The sequence below is a fragment of the Colius striatus genome, chromosome 1 (assembly GCF_028858725.1).
Source record: "Colius striatus isolate bColStr4 chromosome 1, bColStr4.1.hap1, whole genome shotgun sequence".
Classification (NCBI taxonomy): Eukaryota; Metazoa; Chordata; class Aves; order Coliiformes; family Coliidae; genus Colius; species Colius striatus.
The window spans coordinates 96,741,469-96,760,791 of NC_084759.1; the positions used below are offsets into that span (position 1 = coordinate 96,741,469).

Here is a 19,323-nt window from a genome sequence, read left to right on the forward strand (position 1 = left end):
TGGGACATCGCTTTTTTTCTATTGTATCTAGCAACAGGACAAGGGTTAATGGAATGAAGCTGGAACACAAAATGTTCCATTTAAACATAAGGAAAAACTATTTTACTGCGAGGGTGAAGGAGCCCTGACATAAACTGCCCAGGAAGGGTGTGGAGTCTCCTTCCTTGGAGGTCTTCAAGACCTGCCTGCGATGCATTCCTATGTGACCTGATCTAGGTGAACCTACTTGAGCAGGGAATTTGAACTAGATGATCTCTAAAGGTCCCTTCCAACCCCTACCATTCTATGAATCTATGAAAGCAGCTTTTGAACAGATTGAAGAGGGAGATATGGTAGAAAAGTTACTCAAGCTCTCAGTTTCACTGTCTGTAAAATGAGGATGATAATAACTGCTTAACTCAAAGGTCCCTGTTGTAAGGCTAAAAGCACCCATGCAAAGAATGCTAATGTGTTCAGTTTGCATTCTGTGAGCTAAACACAAAATCCATGCATCTAATTCCTTGAAAACCTAGGGGACCAAACCCACTTTGGTCTGGATTTGTAAATGTAAAATGCAATTACTGTTTGTTATATAATTGTGATTGTTAATGATTCTTCCTGAGAATTTTTTTTTTAATACACACACATGTAACAGTTTTCAGGTCATGTATAAATTAGAGGTAATAGCCAATTTCTAGACTAATCTTACACAGTCAGTGTGGTCATAACTTTAAAAAGAAAGATACTGCTAGATTTTCAGCTAAAGATAAGCCTCTAAGAAACAAGTCATTTGATTATTCTTCTGTCCAAACTTAGCTCTGTAATGATGGCACTTGCACTGGCTCCCAGTTGGACTCCTTGTGACACATGAGAATAAGTCCTCAGGTCAGAGGCAAGGATGGAAAAAAAAAAATGCTTGGAGAGTAATTCCAGTTGAGTTTCATTCCAAGTGGTACACTCTTTAACTCTGTAAGTGGATGCTATCTGCAGAAAAAAAATCTTCATAGGCACTGTTTCATTCTGCTCAGTTCCATTTTGGGCTACCAGGTCTACACCTTCCACTCTGCCAGACCTACTGAGCAAATGTGGGTGTAAATCTATAGCCATCCAGGCAGCAGAGCAGTGTGAGTTCATATCTATGTCAACAGAAAGCAAGGGCAAACTGCATGCTAATTTGATTTTACGAATCTCCTGCAGTAACTTGGCATCAGCAACAGCCTGTCTTTTGGGAAACCAGTGGCATACAGCTGCACAGTCATTAGGATTTTCACTCTCATTTCTCTTCAGTGACTGACAGGTGGGTTTTAATGAGGTCTCATGGACCTCCTGGTGTTCAGACAGTGCTGTGGAAAGATACAGAGGCTTCTCAAAGCATAAATACCTCCAGGAGATAGATGTTCAGATGCTTCTGGAAATCCTGCTAGCGAATCACCTGCACCTTGTGGCAGTGGATTGCCTTTGAAAGCCATCAGTGTCTTAAGGCTTTGGGGATGGAACAATGACATCCAAAGGGTTTCATGCTTCCGTGTAATTTATTCAGTGTGTTGTCCTGTGCAACAAACACAAGAGGAGAGACTATGAAACTAGGATATCCACTGAGCAAAAAAAGGAAACCTGGAGATCAACCTTAAAGGAAAGTCTTATCCTTAACCAGAAAGAGCTGTAAACCACAGAAAGTCCTCTTTTTGTCCAGTAAAGGGAAAAATTCTGTGTCTTTATGAGGAACATTTGAATTACTAATCTTAACTGTATTTTGCCTCTACCATCCTTCTTAGTTTGTATGTTTTAACATTTCAAACATATTTTACTGAATGGTCAGCCTGTTTGTTTCCAAACATCATTATTTTGAAGTGTAGAACCTGAATAAGAATATAAACAACATATGGTTTCAGGTTTTTTAACACCTCCTGCTTCTCACTTTCTGTCAGAATATAAAAATACATGATGTTCATGTTAATCTAGCTATCTCTGAAGTCATATGTCGTATGACTAGCTGAGCTATTGTCTTAAAGATTTTGGGACTGCTGTCAAAATCTAGCAGCAGATAACAATACGAGCAACATTTCTTTAAAATCTCATTGTATCTGGTGCCTTGACTTGTGGCCCTTGAATGCTGTATTAAGCAACACTTTTTTCTGTTTTAACAGTACAAACAAAGTACTTCCCTACACTGCCAACATTTTCCACTGGTCAAGAGATAGTATTATCTAAGTGGTAATGAATATTGTTTAAAAATGTCTGAAAGATGGTTCATTATCTCATACACAGTGGACTCACAGTGTGAATGGGAGGTTGTCTGCTGGTCCAGTGTGTAAGCTGCCTCACACAGCTGGAGAGACTTTTAACAAATTTGTTTGGAAAATGTGAAATTTATCCACCAAGATAATGAACACAAAATAACTTTTTTTTTTCTTCTTTTTTTTTCATGTCTATAGTGACTACCTGGTCTCAGGCTATCTTAAGACCAGAATATTTTTTTTCTCTTTTGATCTCCTTTAGGTTTCATAAGGAAATATAAACCACCATCAAAAAGCACAGCATTTTCACACCTCTGTCTTACAGGCTATCAGTTCTGTCTTTCACTGTAAGCCTGTCTCCATTTCATCTGTCTTTCTGCAGTATTTTAAAGTATTTTTAAAATAAAAAAAATTCCCAACCCCAATGCATAAAGATGCTGTTCTTAGGTTTGCTATGGAGCAAGTAAGGAATATAGCTTTTAGAAAGATTTTTAAAAGTTAGTTCCTTTGAAAGCATCAAAGTGATACTACTGACTGAAATCACAGAAATTCCTTCGAGACTACTTAGTCAATTCTACATATACATGGCTAAAAAAATATATTACGTCCACTGTACTGGGACTGAAATGTGTTAGTGAAATATTTTGTGTTGAGGAAACCTGACCAAGGCAGCCCAGTTATTGACCTCAATAACTGCCATCAGAAAGGTTAACAATTTTTAGCTGTTGCTGTTTATGACTGGTTTTAAAACAGGGACAGACTATTTTTCTAATAACAAGCTTCTGAGCTCTGCTTTGTCTTGAAATGAAACATTAAGACCCGTTGAGAAGTATGGTAATTGATTCAACCATGACCTTTTCTAAAATCAGTCCTTTATGACCTCTTGTAATGGAAGTATTTGCTTGCTCAGAAGGGCTGGAGCTTCGTTTTAAGGTGTGCCCACTGAGGTGTGTTTTTATATTTTTGGCATTTTACTTTCTGTAGAATTCTTTTATCTTCAGAGAATGAATGAGGTTGATGTTTTGTCATCATTGCCAGTTTGACTTGCATCTCGCACTCCATTCTGCAGTCACTCGTGTGACTCAGCCCTCTTCTTTGTCAGAGCAACATTTGCCAAGTAGTCTTTTCCCTTTGCCTTCCACAGCTAAATTTGAAGTAGAGGCAGATAGAGCTTCTTCCTTCATCCTCACAGATGTCACGTTATTAAAAAAATGCTGAAAGTGAAAGGTTTCCTCACACATGTGTGCTGAAGCAGGATTATTGTTTAAGTGAACATGAATGCTCTGTACTCCCATTGATGTGCTGTCATGGTTTAACCCCAAATGGCAACTAAGCACTACACAGCTCCTTGATCACTCCTCCCTCCACACCCCTCACTCCCCATACAGTGTGACTGGGAGAAGAATTAGAAAGAAAAATAAAACCTGTGGGTTGAGATAAGAACAGCTCAATAATTGCAATAAAATAAAATATTATAGTATTGAAAATAATTATAGCAATTAAAAGAGATATTAAAAAAAGATAAATAAAACCCAAGAAAAGACAATTGATACACAATGCTATTGCTCACCACCTGCTAACTGATGGTCAGCCTGTCCCTGAGCAGTGATTGGCATACCCTGGCCAACTCTCACCAGTTTATATGATGTTATATGGTGTGGAATATCCCTTTGGCTACTTTTTGTCACCTGTCCTAGCCATACTCCCTCCCATGTGCTTGTGCACTTGCTTGCCAGCAGAGTATGGGAAACTGAAAAAAACCTCGTTTGTGATGTGCTACTTAGCAACAACTGAATCATCAGTGTGTGATGAACATTATCCTCACACTGAATCCAAAGCGCAGCACTGTACCAGCTATCAGGAGGAAAATTAACTCTATCCCAGCCAAAACCAGAATGTGCACACATAGGGATGGAAAAGAGTCATTCCCTGTGTGCAGGGATCAGGTAACTTTTGGATGGCATTACTCCTTGGCTGTGTCTGGTGAGACAGCCTCTGGGAGGTGTTGACATCCACATGAAGCAGAGCAAGCTCTATAGCTCTGGCACTCACCTGGTTTTGCATAGGCAGCTTCTTCCTGACTCAGTCAGTCAATTGTCCAGGGCCACCAGGATGACTGGGGGACTGGAGCATCTTCCTCATGAAGAAAGGCTGTGGGAACTGGGGCTGTCTAGAGAAGAGGAGACTGGGGGGGAGAATCTTATTAGCATATACATATTTCTAAACGGTGGATGTCAGGAGGTTGGGGCATCCCTTTTTTCTTTTGTATCCAGTGACAGGACAAGGGGTAATGGGATGAAGCTGGAACACCAGAAGTTCCATTTAAACATAAGAAAAATCTATTTCACCATGAGGGTGAGGGAGCCCTGGCACAGGCTGCCCAGGGAAGGTGTGAAGTCTCCCTCTCTGGAGGTTTTCAAAACCTGCCTGAACATGTTGCTGTGTGACCTGATCTAGGTGAACCTGCAGGAGGTTGGACTAGATATCTCTAAAGTTCACTTCCAACCCCTACAATTCTATGATTCTATGGTTCTGTTATCATGGGGGCAGGATGTAGTGCCTCTGCCAGAGAAAGGTCTCAGGTCTGCCACTGATCAGGACTAATCAGCCTTTAGTCAGCCAAAGCTGCTTCAGCGGGTTCACTGTCTAGCTGAGAAACTGGGGAGGGAGGGAGGGAGGGAGATGAAAGGAAGGAGTAAAAAATTTAGGCTTCATCCTATGTGTGTGCTAGCAGCATCCTACCTTGAAAAACAGTGCTAATTTTCATGCTTAGCAATAATAGCATAATTTCTGAAGCATCATTTATATCTTAACACCATTTTTTTCCCTTCCCTCATAGAATCCTGTGGTTAATTTGTTTTTAAAATGATTTACAGTAATTACTTTATTTAAATGAATCATCTGACAAACTGGTTGTTCATCAAACTTGTCACTTACTCTGCTATTTCTCTTTTAACCTGGACCTTACAATAAATTCTAAGCTTGACTATAAGTCATCAGCAGAACACAAAGGAAGATAAGCTATTTACTAAATTGCTAGATTTCATTGGGGCTACACGTATAAAAACACAATAGTACAGAACAGATAGGTTATTTTTGCTGGCTTATTTGTGATGCAAAGTTATAGACTGATTCAGCCCTTTTTTTACACACATAGGTCCTGATAGAAATCAAGTTCAAATAGGTAGCAGACTCAAGGTTTTCACAGTGCACCTGTCCCAAACTTCACTCACAGTAAGCAGCAATTTCCTCCATAAACTATCTCATGGACTTTGTTCATAGGCAGCAGGGAACTGCTCTTTGTACTTAGGGTTTAATCAGGAAAACATTAAATAAACATTTACTTACTTGGAAGAGTTACTTCTGTGGTCTCAAAACCTCCCCATTCTAGTGGGGAAGGGTAGCACTAGCTTTAAGAGACTCTAAACAGCACCGTGTTCTCCATTTCCAGCTGAATTAAATTTCCTGTGTAAAATTTTGAACCTCTTTACTCTTCTACTCTTACACCAGACCAATTCAAAGCTTCTCACCAGCAAATTAAAGCATGTAACCAAAGTTGTCTGTGAGGGCTTTGCTGCTATGTTAACATGTACAAAAGGAACCTCGAAAATATCTTGAGGAGGTACCAACATACTGATTATACAGTTGACTTTCAGAGACACTTATCTGAATATATTTGATGTGTATGTGATAGTGTATATGCAATTTTGATTAGCTTGCTTAAGGAAACACATTAATGAAACACTTAACCTCTTTCCACCACTCCTGTTCCTCCATTCCTTTCCTCTGCCCAATAAACCTCTACTGTTCTTTAAAAGAGACAAAGCAAAAGTTTTGGAAAATTCTGCTCATGAAATATAAATAGTTCATGGAAATACACCAATTAAAATTAATCTCCATTTAATAGGCAACTGATGAGACGTCTGGAAAATGTTCTAGTCCTAAAATCAGTAAATACTTGTGTGTGTATAGGTATGAAGGTTGCCTCAAGGGTATTTGAAAGAAATTGGTTTTATGTAAAAAAAAAGGAGAGAAAAGAAACAATATAAAGAAAGTAACACAAGCACAGTACAATACTTATTTCCAAGATCAAATGGTAAGAGACCTATCCTATTGGAAGCAGGGAGAGATGGTGGTCACCCTGTCGTATTAGAATGTTATCTCAGGTTATGCATTATACCTTGCCTTCTGAAACAATGTTGTACTCATTCTAGTACACACCTTGCTGTCCCAAGCCCAAGGTGGCATTACAGCTGATTGAAAATATTTGTCTCCCTTAGGGGAAAGGGGAGAAAGGAGATTTTTTTGAGCCAGAAAAGTAGCAGGCTTGTTATTATCTTTGGGATGAGGAATTACATTATCTAAAAGAACAGGTGTTAGATTTTTTTCTTTCTAGTAATCCTATAGTTTGCAAATCTGGAAAGTCCTGGTAACTCTCAGCATTCCACATGAGGTTTTACAGTTGGTTCCAAAACCAACACTTTAACATTTTTATTTCTGTGTGTCACAGTCTTCTGTAATCACTTGCATGTTTTATAATGGAGGAGAATAAAAATAATTAGAAAGTCTTTAAGGTTCTAATATATGCGTATAATAAACAAGAAATATATATAGTGAACAAAAAATGCTTACGTTGGCAAAATTGCTTAAGTCATGTTTAAGTATTGTTATATATGGGTTTGAGAGAAAAACTGTGTATTTAAGAGGAGTTAGAGATTACATTGACAACTTGGGACTGATAGTCTCCAATGTTTTCATTGCTGAGTTGAAATTCAAACCAGGTTCTAATTCCACTGTGTTCCCATTTCCTGATCGTCAGCTAATGACTGCACTACTCCTACACTGTGACATCAAAATTTCAAGAGACTGCAGCACATTAACTGAATACATTCTGATGTTCAGAAAATATAAAACGATATCTAGGGCTCAAATTTCACATGGGGAAATGTGAAAATATGTAACTGAGAAATCCAAAGTATTCTCTAGTGACTTGCACTAAATGAGTAAATTATACTTGCAAAATCAAGTACTGAAGCTGGAGATTGCTGTTTAAAGGAGCTATTTTTTTCAAATTAGCTGTGTTTGTTATGCATTCATCAAATCCCAGTGCTCCTAGACAGCCTGAATGTGTTGTTGGCATAATAAAATCTCTAGAGGCTAGAGGGAGTAGGCATCCCAGTATAAGTGGGACAGCCTGTTGACTTGAAACGTAGCCACCTTCCCCATCTCAGAGTACCTGCCAAAGCATTCAGAATGCTTCCAAAATTCAGATTGGTTATTTACAGATCCTCTTCTGGAAAACTTGCTTCCAGGTTAAAGAAGAGCTCAGACTTGTGTAATTTGTTTTAAAAAGGAAGAAGTATACACAATTTCTGTTTGAAAGGTAGAAACTAAGTTCTGACAAAGTGTACGGCACTCAAAGAGCAGTTGCCCAGTTGGGATTGCCCAGAATGGATTGGGACTCATCCTTGTTCAAATAGTTCAAAAGAGATATTGGAAGAAGAGTCTAGAGGAATAAGAGGAACCTGAGAGTAATTGTGCTAGATCCAGCACCATCTTTGGAGGAAGACTTTTAAACCAGTGTCATTATGGTACTGGCAGACACTGAGAGACGACCTTACATTTTGGCACAGAGGTGAAATCTATGGGAGCAGCATGTGGCTCCGCTATGTTCTGTATTAACAAGTTCAGTTCGTTCAGCAATGGGCTCTGAAAAAGCAAAAATACTCATCTCTCCCTGAGCAAACTGAGAAATGGCCGACAACACTGGCCAAGTTTTATACAAAAACAAAGTCCTATTAAGACATTGACCTCAAGTGGAAACTTTCAGTCCATTTCTACTCAAGCTCCTAAGTCAATTCTGAATGTAGATCGTGTACTACCAAGATTTGCAGAAACCCTTCAGAAAATGTCTCCAAGACATCCAAGTTTCCTCCCTAAAATAGATTAGACTGGAATAGTGGGAACAAGACATATGAACCTCACTACTTTCATTAGTTAGGAACTTGACAGAAGTTTTCACAAGCATTTAAAATTTTTATTTTGAAAAAGCTGAATAATATACATGCATCATCTTTCACACGTTTGTCTCTGCAACACTCACAATATTGAGTTAATCTACAGTGACATTACAGATAAAAACTAATGTTCCAATATGCTTTTGCTAGAGTGCTTTTAACAGCTATTTTAACTGTTTTCCTCTATGAACACTCAGATTATTATTGCTCATAATTTCTTTTTCTCTTTTTATGTACAGGGATGAAGAGGTGAATAATACTTCTCATTTATCTCTGTTTCAACAGGAGGGATATTTGAAACTGTGGAAAATGAGCCTGTTAATATTGAAGAATTGGCTTTCAAGTTTGCAGTCACCAATATTAATAGAAACAGAACACTGATGCCTAATACCACATTAACCTATGACATCCAGAGAATTAACCTTTTTGATAGTTTTGAAGCCTCAAGAAGAGGTAATTATTTAAATTATTGTGTCAGTAACATGCATTTTATACTACCTTTCCACAGCCTGGTCTTCTTTTTGCTTTACTCCAACAATAACATGTGTATATGAACTGTAACAGAAAATTTACCTTCAAGAATGAAACTAGACTTGGACTTGTCATCTAGTTTCTGATAAAACACCTACATACTGCCTGCATGCTAAGAGCCCCAGATGGAAAGTAGCAAGTCCAATTCATTGGTTCTTTTCCAAAAAAAAAATAGATTTGCCACCTGGAATTTTGCAAAATATGATCACAGACTAACAGGGAGCACAGTGGGATGTCACAACCCATAGCTAGCACACACAGAGATATCTATTATTCATCAAAAAATTATTTCTATTTTACTTTAAAGAGACCAGAGGTCTCCTTATCCTGAAATATTAAGAGAAGAAAATTTCTCTGTTATAAACCACTATAATAATTGAAATGGATAGTTTTGGAATTTTTTTGCCTATTCTTTAATTTTGTTTAGAGGGAAAATTGTGACCCAATTTATTTGCATCTAATTTACCTGCAGACCAAAACAGAAAGGGGGAAAAAAGTAACAATTCTTCAGCACAATGCATTTCTTCACCTGTAGGAGGCAACCTTGAAGTTTGCCAAAACTTTATATACTGCAGTCTAGTTACTCAGATAACATGGTGAGCATACAATCTCATGCAAACAAAACTGAAGAAAGACCCATAAGTCACTAAGACTGCAGATATGCCTTGCAGTTCACTATAACATCTGTCACTGTAAGTGGTACAAGAAATTCTTGCTATAAGGCAAAAGATGTCTCTGCTATAAGGCAAATGAAGACTGGAAAATAAAAATGCCTCACATCATGAATCGTGATAGAATGCTGGTGAGATGTCACTTTCCAAGATTCTCCTTGTAATGCCCTAGTTTCTTACTAAAGATTGGAATAAAGAAGAAACCTTTTAAGAGCTTTAAATTCTCTTTGTTATACTCTTTTTCAAGTATCAGATATACTTTGGAACTATATGCTATCAAAACCCAAGTATGCTGGATTTATAATCCATATAATCCAGATAGACAGGATTTTGGATTCCCTGTTGAGTGAGAATTACTTCTATGACTACTGTGAAAGTACCTTCTTCATTCAGTTCACAAGATGGAGTTCATTATAAATATTTTTGTAAATCTACATGCAAGGAATCCATTCAGACAGTAGCAGTTTCTTCTCATATGAATTATTGATATTATTGATGCAATTTGCACATTAAAACCTATGATCCTTTAAGAAGTCTTCTGAATTAAACCTTAAAAGCCATGCTGCCTGTGAAACGCTCTTTTACAGACTGAAAGAAGAAAATAATATATTTTCTGTCATATTGTATTGCTACTAGAGAGCTAAATACTAATTAAAAAATATCTCAGCTCATTGTGGATGTTTATGCATTTAGCATTTCATCCAACCACTCTAATTTCTAAATTTCCCGCAAAGAACTACGTTACACTGCAACACAGTGTAGGGCTTTGTCTCAGTTGATAAAGCCCATATTAGAAACATTTGCTGTCATTATTACTAATTGACAAAATAAATATTACTTGATCGTCTGTTTTTTAGCCTGAAAAGACACGGAAGGGAAGGAAAAACTAAAAGATACCTACAGGAGGGATTATTTTGACTGAGCTATAGGCACATGGAGAAAGACCATTGTCAATACTAGCATTTGACTGATTTGGAAGGTATTAAAATGTCAGTATGTGTTGGTTCTTTATTTCCCTCTGTTATTACTGAGGGGTTTAGGCTTTACTTTGTGTTTTGTAAACACAGATTATGGAGTGCTATGAATCATAGTGCTCTTTACTGCTTATCTTCTTTCAGTAGCCTGAAATTAAAGCAAGTCACATTGGTAGAAGCTTGCCAGTCGTGTGGGAAATCCATATAATGTCTGTTGTTACTCCATGAACATATCTCTTGACATGCTGCCATGAAAACTGATTCATATGACATCTCTTTGGCAAGCCAGTAGCCAGAAAGCTCCTGGTTTCTCCAGGATAATGCTCTTCTGCAAAAGGAAATTTAGGAGTCAATGTGATCTGAAGGTAATGAGCAGAGAAGTTGTTTTGGTTCTTATTTGTAGCAAGCAGGTTCTAGGACATAATGCTAATCAGTAAAGCCATTTTCAGGAACATTTGCAAATCCCTCAATAGGTTTGTGAGCAGCATGATTACTCATTCTCACTATGAAATGATGGAGATGGATGGAGAATAAACGATTTCAGTAAACATCCCACAAGTTACTTGGTTTTGCCAACTAACAGCTTCTTCCTCTCCCTTTCTCTCCCCTCAGCATGTGATCAGCTTGCTCTCGGTGTAGCTGCTCTCTTTGGACCTTCCCACAGCTCCTCTGTCAGCGCAGTGCAGTCCATTTGCAATGCACTTGAAGTCCCACATATTCAGACCAGATGGAAACATCCCACAGTGGATAACAAAGATGCATTTTACATCAACCTCTATCCAGACTATGCAGCCATCAGCAGAGCAGTTTTGGATCTTGTACTATACTACAACTGGAAAATAGTCACAGTAGTATATGAAGACAGCACAGGTAAGTAGTACTGGTGCACTGAACATATTATACTTCTATCGATGTACATAGATAAATAAATTCTGTGACAGACAGTGGCATACATATAGCAGTTTTCCCAAGAATACAGAAGAAAAAGGTTTCTTAAGGCTCAGGTATCCTTCTGCTACTATGGCTTTTGGACAGCTGCTCATTTTATCAGGCCTCAAGAGGTCATCAGGAAGTAGCACCTGGATTCTGAATATTCAGTCACGTTTTTCTTCCTGTTTGTGGATCAAATAGCTTCAAACCAGTGTTCTAGTGTGGGACTGATTAGGGATTCGCGTTCTCAGTCAAGGGCTGATCTTAAAGGGGATGCATCTACAAAAAAAAAAAATTCACTACCTTGTTCCTTGCAACTGTCTCAGAAACAGACAACCCCCTCTTCAGCCGGATGCTGAAGACTGAATCTGAAAGGTGCAGCTTGTGTACGTGTTTTCAACCTGGGACTCTTAACTCTGAGAAGATCATTCATTCTTTGTGACAAAAACTTCTCCCAGGGGCACACAGTAGTCATAGCTGTCCAGTGACAAAACAAGGAAAGATCTATATCAGTAACAACTCCCTTCTTTGCAGAGAGGGGAAAAAAAATAAAGAACAAACTCATTCCTGTGAATGAGTTAACAAGTGATTTAAAAATGTATCAGAGGCAAGGACTTATTTTTTTTAAATATAGAGAGTCTGTGGAAGAGTATCAATGTTATAAGGAAGTCCAAGCCATTGATGCATTTTTATACACAAAGGGTTTACTACTCCTATGGCTGATACAATATACTGTATTCTGTTAGGTGAAGTGGTCATTGAACAAACTGTGTACCTTAGAATTCTGCTCTTAGGAGTCCCATACAGCAGGATTACACATCCAAATTTATTCTAAGCATGATTGCAAAGAACATAATCTCTCCTACAGTATAGACTCATTCATGGATTAAGGGTCCATAATCTGGCTTCAGAAGAAAAGGTTTGCATGTAAACAAAGCTCAGAGAGGTCTATAGCTGTCCCATCAAAACATCGGAAGTGCTAAGCAAGGTCTGAAACGTGATTGTTTTTTCAAGGCACAAAGTTACAGGTAAGGGTATATTCTAAGCAACAGAAAAAAATTTCTTGGAGACGATATATCTGTAGAAATGAAGAAAGAGAAGTCTAAATAAGACGTTGACAGTTGTTCCACTGTAAACTCTCACCACCATTCTCCAACACTGCCTTGTTATAGTAAAGGTGTAGCTGAAGCATACTGATTTCTCTAAAACTCTGTTATGCATTAGTGGTCACTGGTACAAATTAAGCATTTTACTGTCAATCCCAGTCTGAGACTTGCACTTCATATTGACCACAGAACTATAACATTTTCTACAGATGTGCAAGTAACATTTAAATCAACTTTTTGGTAACAGCGTAAAGCAAACCTGGATGTGCCATGAACTCAGACATCCATCTAAGCCTTTAAAGGGAGTATGCAAAAAAAGCATGGCTATTAAAATCATGCTGTAAAAATACGTCTGAAAGTATTCTGCTTAAAAAAAAAAAGTGCTAAACCTCAATGTTAAGGCTACAAATCTTGTATTTCTGTCTGCACTGTTGACGGCACAAAAGAAGCACATGTTTCCTCCTGGATACAAGAGGAAGGTCTGAGTGACAGTATTCTGCTCACTTTGGACTCAGAGAGTACACCAAACAGCTGAAGATAGAAGAGAAAGAATACATCAGGCAGGGTTTACTGCAGCAGTTTTCTTGTTTTTCCATGATGATGGGTCTAGCTCAGTGGGATTTCTCCTGGGTTTCTAGCACCATATGCCAAAGAATACTCATGGATAAGAGGTCTTTTTCAGCCTAATTCATTATCAAATTAGCATTCCAAAACACTACGTGTTGTGTATACCTTCAGCTACCAAAACTACTGATATTAAAGAGACTTAATTTGCAGAGATATTTACAAAGTAAATTAATCATCAATCATCTTATTAACTTGGAGTCAGGAAAGTAAACAGGTCAGCTTTGATCAATACAAATAGTTTTTTGATTTTGAGGTACACTGGTGCCATTTAGCTCAAGCTCTTTTTATTTGTCATCTCTCATGTTTGACATTGTTACACTACAAGAAGAAAAAACGTATTTCTTTCTCAGAGACTAATTACACATGAAGAGCAACTTCATTCCTAAACAAAGAATGAACTCCTAGAGCCGTAACAGTGAATTCCAATGATCCATACCCAGATTATTCAGATTGTGATTACTCTTGCTCCAAGTTAATGGTCTATTTAGAAGATTAAGTGTAGAAAATCCTGCTTTCATCCATCACACTACAGGACTGCTGCAAGTCCACATGCCATTATGGCCAGCTCCAGCACAGAGGCAACATGCCACATACTGTGCCAGTTTGCCAAGAAGTAGTTGTCCACCTCCTGTACTGGCTTTCCCTGTTGCATGGAAACATCCTTCAACGGAAGTGCAATTACAAGTCTGGACTAAGTAATGTTAACACCCGCCAATTTATCTGAGTGAGCTCATGTTTCCAAATTATCAAATCACTTGTTCCTACTTTCCTTATTTCCACTACTATTTATCATACTTTTTTCTAGTCAATGATTTCAGAATGCATATAGAGACAAGAGCACTACTAATGTCTGAATGGCTTAGCACTAGCCTTCACAGACCTCCACTGTTTCTCATTGACATTTTCTTTTTGAGATGTGATAAATGATCATTTTATAATTGCACATTTTTCATGAGCAGGTTGTATGATATATGAAGATGGACATCTCCAGGGGCAAGTGCTCTACATCTTGGAAGCTACCTGTGTCAACAGAACTTGTAATACCAAACAAAGGCACTTGTTCTGACGCAAAATTATCTTTCTTTGGCAGTGTAATGTCTCTAAATTATAGTGCTAAGTCTTCATTCTTCAGCATTTTGCCACCATATCAGCCTTACTCTTAGATTATCCAGTGCTTACACTGGGGTAAGATGTTCTATGCTATGTCAGAAGCCTCTTCTGATATTGATGAAACATTAGCACATTTTTCCAATCTTCTAGGATCCATTCAAGGTTCCAAAATTCATTGCATTAGTCTTGAGTGCTAGTAATCTACTGTGTGGATTCAGACTCAATGAACTTAAAGGACTTTGTCAACTGAAATGATTTTATCATTCTATAAGAATCATAAATCATGTCAATCATTTTATCATGTCAGTGATAAAATAAATTTATATGAACAGGTCTAGAAAACCTGCAACAAATAGTGCTAAAAATTACATTTGGAATAGGAAGTATTTACTCATCCTGCCTCTTACCAAATATGTTAAATGGCATCACAATGCACCATGTTAAACAACTTTACTGACTCTTTCAAGGAGACCTACAGCAGTTGCAAGCTTCTGTTTTGTTCCTAAAATACATTTGCAAAATACTTTCATATTTCCTCCATTGGGCAGATCAGATTTTTACCCTCTTGTCTCTTAGACCTTGATATAAATAAGAATATTAAAGCACACTGTAGCTGATTTTTATTTCTAATTGCTGTCCTTACTGTTCCATTGAAAAATGAACTTTCAGTCAAAGTCATTTTTCTTAATAATAAATTAATGGCTTCTGGCTGTAAAGTAAATATTTATTTAAACATCTAACACTTTTCTCTTTCTGAAATTCTCATCATGCTCATTAATGCTTATAGCTTTCCAATGCCAAGGAAAAAATAAAACTCCTAAGCAAATGTATTTATTTTTCAGGTTGAGACCGTGCTATTTTCCATATTAAGCATAATCGTTGTCACGTTCAGAGTCCCCAGGCCACAAATAGCCTTCATTCTGCTTACTAATTCCTCTTTATTTTTCGTCAAGGTGTTAAAAAAAAAGTTAGCTTACATCAAGTGCAATGCCTTTGTGTAAGCAAAGAACTATATCCTGAAATTAAAGGACAACCTAATGAAACCTTGCAACAGACTACGATACATCAAGGATGAATTTCCTGAACTTACATACCATAAATTACGGTTTATCTTTCCATGTGCTAGAGCTAGGCAGACATACTGTTCTGTGGTTTAATTTAATAATTTACAGTCAATCCATTCCCATATTCCACTTTTGCACTTTGGTATTTTACACAATGTTCTGTAAAGAAAAGTGACTTTTTCTCAGTTATCAACAACTCAAACAAAGGGAATAACACTGTTTTCAGTACAAATTTGATTCTGCTTTTGATTCTTCCCTGAATTCAATAATTTTTACCTACCAGATGCTGAGAAAGGCAACTGCATTTAATTCCTCATCTTCTGTAAGAATCTGTGACTTTCCCCACTTGTTAGCCTGCTCTCCCAGGACTTAAGTCTCAGGGGAACCAAATCTTTTTGTCACATCAGTTTGATTACTTTGCACGTGGCAGAATTAGAATTCTTATTAAATTTGCTTTCTTTGAACTTGCAGTTACAAGACATCTAACTCTGCTAACCCTAACATTGTTTTTTAATAAGAAGAAGTACTTTCTCCCAAACCAGCAAAAGCATATCTTCAATTTTAAGTCTGGACGAAGTAGCTTCACATTTTTTAAACTACCAACACTCACTACCATGCTTAGTGCCAAGGTGTATGATTATTTGCCTGTTGGAATATTGTGTTTATGTTAGGCACATTTGAACTCCTAGATATGCCTAACTTGCAGTGTTTCGAGACATCATGAAATGGTATTAAATAATCAAAGACAGTCACATATTTTGACATCTTACTCTGTGTCAGAGCAAACTATTTCTCTGGATCAAACCACTAGTCATTGTAGGAAATCCAGCTCCACTGAATCCATCAGTGTTAGAGACCACAAGATACTTTCTCAACAATATAGACAATTCCCAATCCTGTTTCTGAAGGAAAAAGAGAAAGTATTTAAATATCTGGGTAAAAGATAGCAGAATACAGACAGTAGGCCAAGAAAGTTTATGAAACAAGTTGGGTTTCCACCTGTTAGAATTTGAGGCTTTACTCTCAGTAGGACCAGCTGACACTCTCTCCAATCCCTTCACAGTTCACATTCAGCCTCTGGAGGTTCCACCTGGGTGGACTTTACAACATTTTTACTATTCAGGTTCCTACTGCAGTGCTGTCCTGTGTTGCTGTTTAGGTTACATCACCACTGTACAAAGAGGAGACTGATGCCCGGGATATGTCACCTTTGACATATTTAGCCACTACTTACTTCCCAGTCTCACAGGCAGTCTGTGATGCCTCCTACCTATTGCAGACTGAGCTTCAGATGGTCTCACCAAGTGAGAGAAAAGTGACTACCCTAAACACTGCATGTGCCCAGGCCTTCCCCTCTTCACCAAGGAGTCAGATTTAGCACTTCACATGTAAGATTTGTTCCAAGTTAAGACTTGGTAGTATTATATCTAAGGGTTTGGATTTCTTGAAGAGGAAGAGGAAACTGATAATTATTCTCCTATGCTATTACTTATGCTGTCAGTCATTTGATTCAGGCTTCTGCTTGTTTCTCCAGAATAATAACTGCAGTTCTTTTCACTACTTTGATTTCTTCATTAAACTGTAGCTAGGCCTTAATTTCACTTCACATGGCAGTAGATGGGAAGTGTGAGATCCAAGTCTCATGTAGGTGAAGCAGATGTTTTAAGGCACACAGCATATTCTTTACCACAAAAAAGAGATGGACATGGCTGGGTAAATCCTTTTCTTTTGCTCTTCACCACACTTGTACTTAAGTACATTTGTTGCTGTAAAGAGAAACAATACTCAGGCTGTGAATAAGATTCCTTACATGCCGGTCTTTTCCTCTGAAATCTGTTTTCCTTCTTAGAGTTGCCATTAATATCGTGGCCAAGACACTGAGGTCAAGGGAGAAACACTTGAGTGCATGATACAACCAAGCTTCAGCTTTACAGCCAGATTATATAAACTTCTCTACTTGTTAGTCAGTGTTGGAAGCATGTGCCACATTCTCATAATAATGAGCTCAAAATTGTTTCATATTTACACAGTCTGGCTTCCAGCCAGGCTCCAATCTCACAGTGTGTGCAGAAATTTCCATCTGAATACTCATGATGCTTAATATTCTATATTGATTGTTGATACTTGAAAACCTGCAAAGAACAGACCTAGTATTGCAGGCACTCAGTACTTGAGTAAAAGTCAACAATCCTCAATATAGCAATCACTTGCTAACCTCAGAAGAAACAGTAATGGTTCATCTTTCCTCACATATACTGTTGGACCATTCAACCAAGGACATTCATGCACAAGGCAAATATATACCCACTCACAGCAGGAGAGCAAAGAGTTTTTTCATATTAATAAGTTGCTGATTTATATTCAAGAAGTGCTTCTTCCCCATATTCTCTATGTGTATTTTTAAGGCAGCCTTTTGCTTTCACTCACCAGGAGATCATGAGTTTTTTGTGGGTAATTTACATTCACAGATAATGAGAAAGAGACTATAATCATACACCTCAAAGAACTCCTAACTATCTTACTTAGGTTTTGCAGGCAGTACAAATTACATAGGAGTGCCGAATTAGCTAGTAGAATTGCACTGTATTTAAATACTTGGACAAATCTTCAACTGGTTGAGCTTCACTGACTTCAAATAAGCCATATAGATTTGTACCAGCCAAATATGGAGTCTTAGAAATCATAGTCTTGTGTTTAGATATGTAGAGCTGGATCTTAAAATATTTCAGTTCTTTATAAGATCTCAAACTTGATGAGTGACCTTATGCAAGTCACTATGTCTTCAAGCTTCTTGTCTCTAAATTGATGACAAGAGAAATTTAACTCTCCTGCTCCACGACATTGCAATGTATGATTAAAAAAGGACAATGAGAACCATACAGATGGCTATTAAGAATAATTATTGGTAAGTGTCGCTCAGTCTAACCACTGGCATCTAAGTGAGCCACAATGGAGATGCCAGGTATTGAATCTTTTTTCTCACTCATCACTTCTCATCTACTCATGCTTGACATTAGGTAGGAAAAACAGTAAGGAGATTTTTTTCAATTCTATGTTCTTATTCTTTAATACTGAAATAATTATTATCTGCCAGGTAAGAAGAATCATACTCCTTTTGCAATAAACTATAGCAATAACACCAATCCAAAGTATCCTGTAGTCAAACTATTAAAGATCCATTTCAAAATATTTAGATGTTGAAGCCAAGAATTACCATGAAAAGGAAAAGCTATAACATACTAGTTAGGAAGTGGGCAAATATGAAGCTAAAAACTGTTTGGGAATGCAAAATATATTGACATTAATAAGAGACTTTGTTTAAGTGACAATAAATACTTATTGTGCCAAATGGTTGTTTATATAATTACATATCATTTTTCAGGTCTAATCCGCTTGCAAGAGCTCATCAAAGCCCCTTCTAGATACAACATAAAAATCAAAATCCGCCAACTACCCTCTGGGAATAAAGATGCCAGGCCTTTACTCAAAGAGATGAAGAAGGGCAAAGAGTTCTATGTGATATTTGATTGCTCACATGAAACAGCAGCAGAAATCCTTAAGCAGGTAAGGGGAAGGTAAAAAAGCATGCCATTCATTTTTGTCATGAAAGTTGTTGATGTTTCTGGTTTTCATTTTCTGGGAAACATTAACATTGAATGCATTTACCAATTAGGATATAGGCTTGTTAACACCAGGGACAGAAGTTGTTACAGAATGTGCAGCAGTATGTGAGAACTCCAGACTTGAGTGCTTCATAGGAACTGAAAGAATCACCGACAGTATAGATGCCTACAAAGAAGCCCATAGCTGTACCACAGAAGGAAATACACATTTGTTTTCATACTTCAGGTTCTGCCTGACTAGGAAGATTGTTGCATTTATTTTAGCTTGTCCTAGTTTAACCAATACAGGTTTTATGTCTTCCCTCACAAAACCAAACCAAACCAAACCAAACCAAGCCAAACCAAACTAAAAGAGTGAGTGTGTCTATTTTGGAGTGCTTAGGGAGTAGCTGGTGTTGAGCTATTGCCTTCACAGAGGTTGCCAGTCAGGTTCAATGTAGACTACAGTAACAAT

General features: G+C 37.6%; 1 protein-coding gene across 1 annotated transcript in view; it reads left to right on the forward strand.

Annotated features, from left to right (window-relative positions):
• GRIK1 (glutamate ionotropic receptor kainate type subunit 1) overlaps positions 1–19,323 on the forward strand; it is a 166,895-nt gene that overhangs the window by 82,455 nt on the left and 65,117 nt on the right. The window contains exons 2-4 of the mRNA XM_061988655.1: positions 8,519–8,686; positions 11,022–11,279; positions 18,629–18,810. Coding sequence (XP_061844639.1) covers positions 8,519–8,686; positions 11,022–11,279; positions 18,629–18,810 — 608 coding nt within the window. The remainder of the gene's footprint in view (positions 1–8,518; positions 8,687–11,021; positions 11,280–18,628; positions 18,811–19,323) is intronic.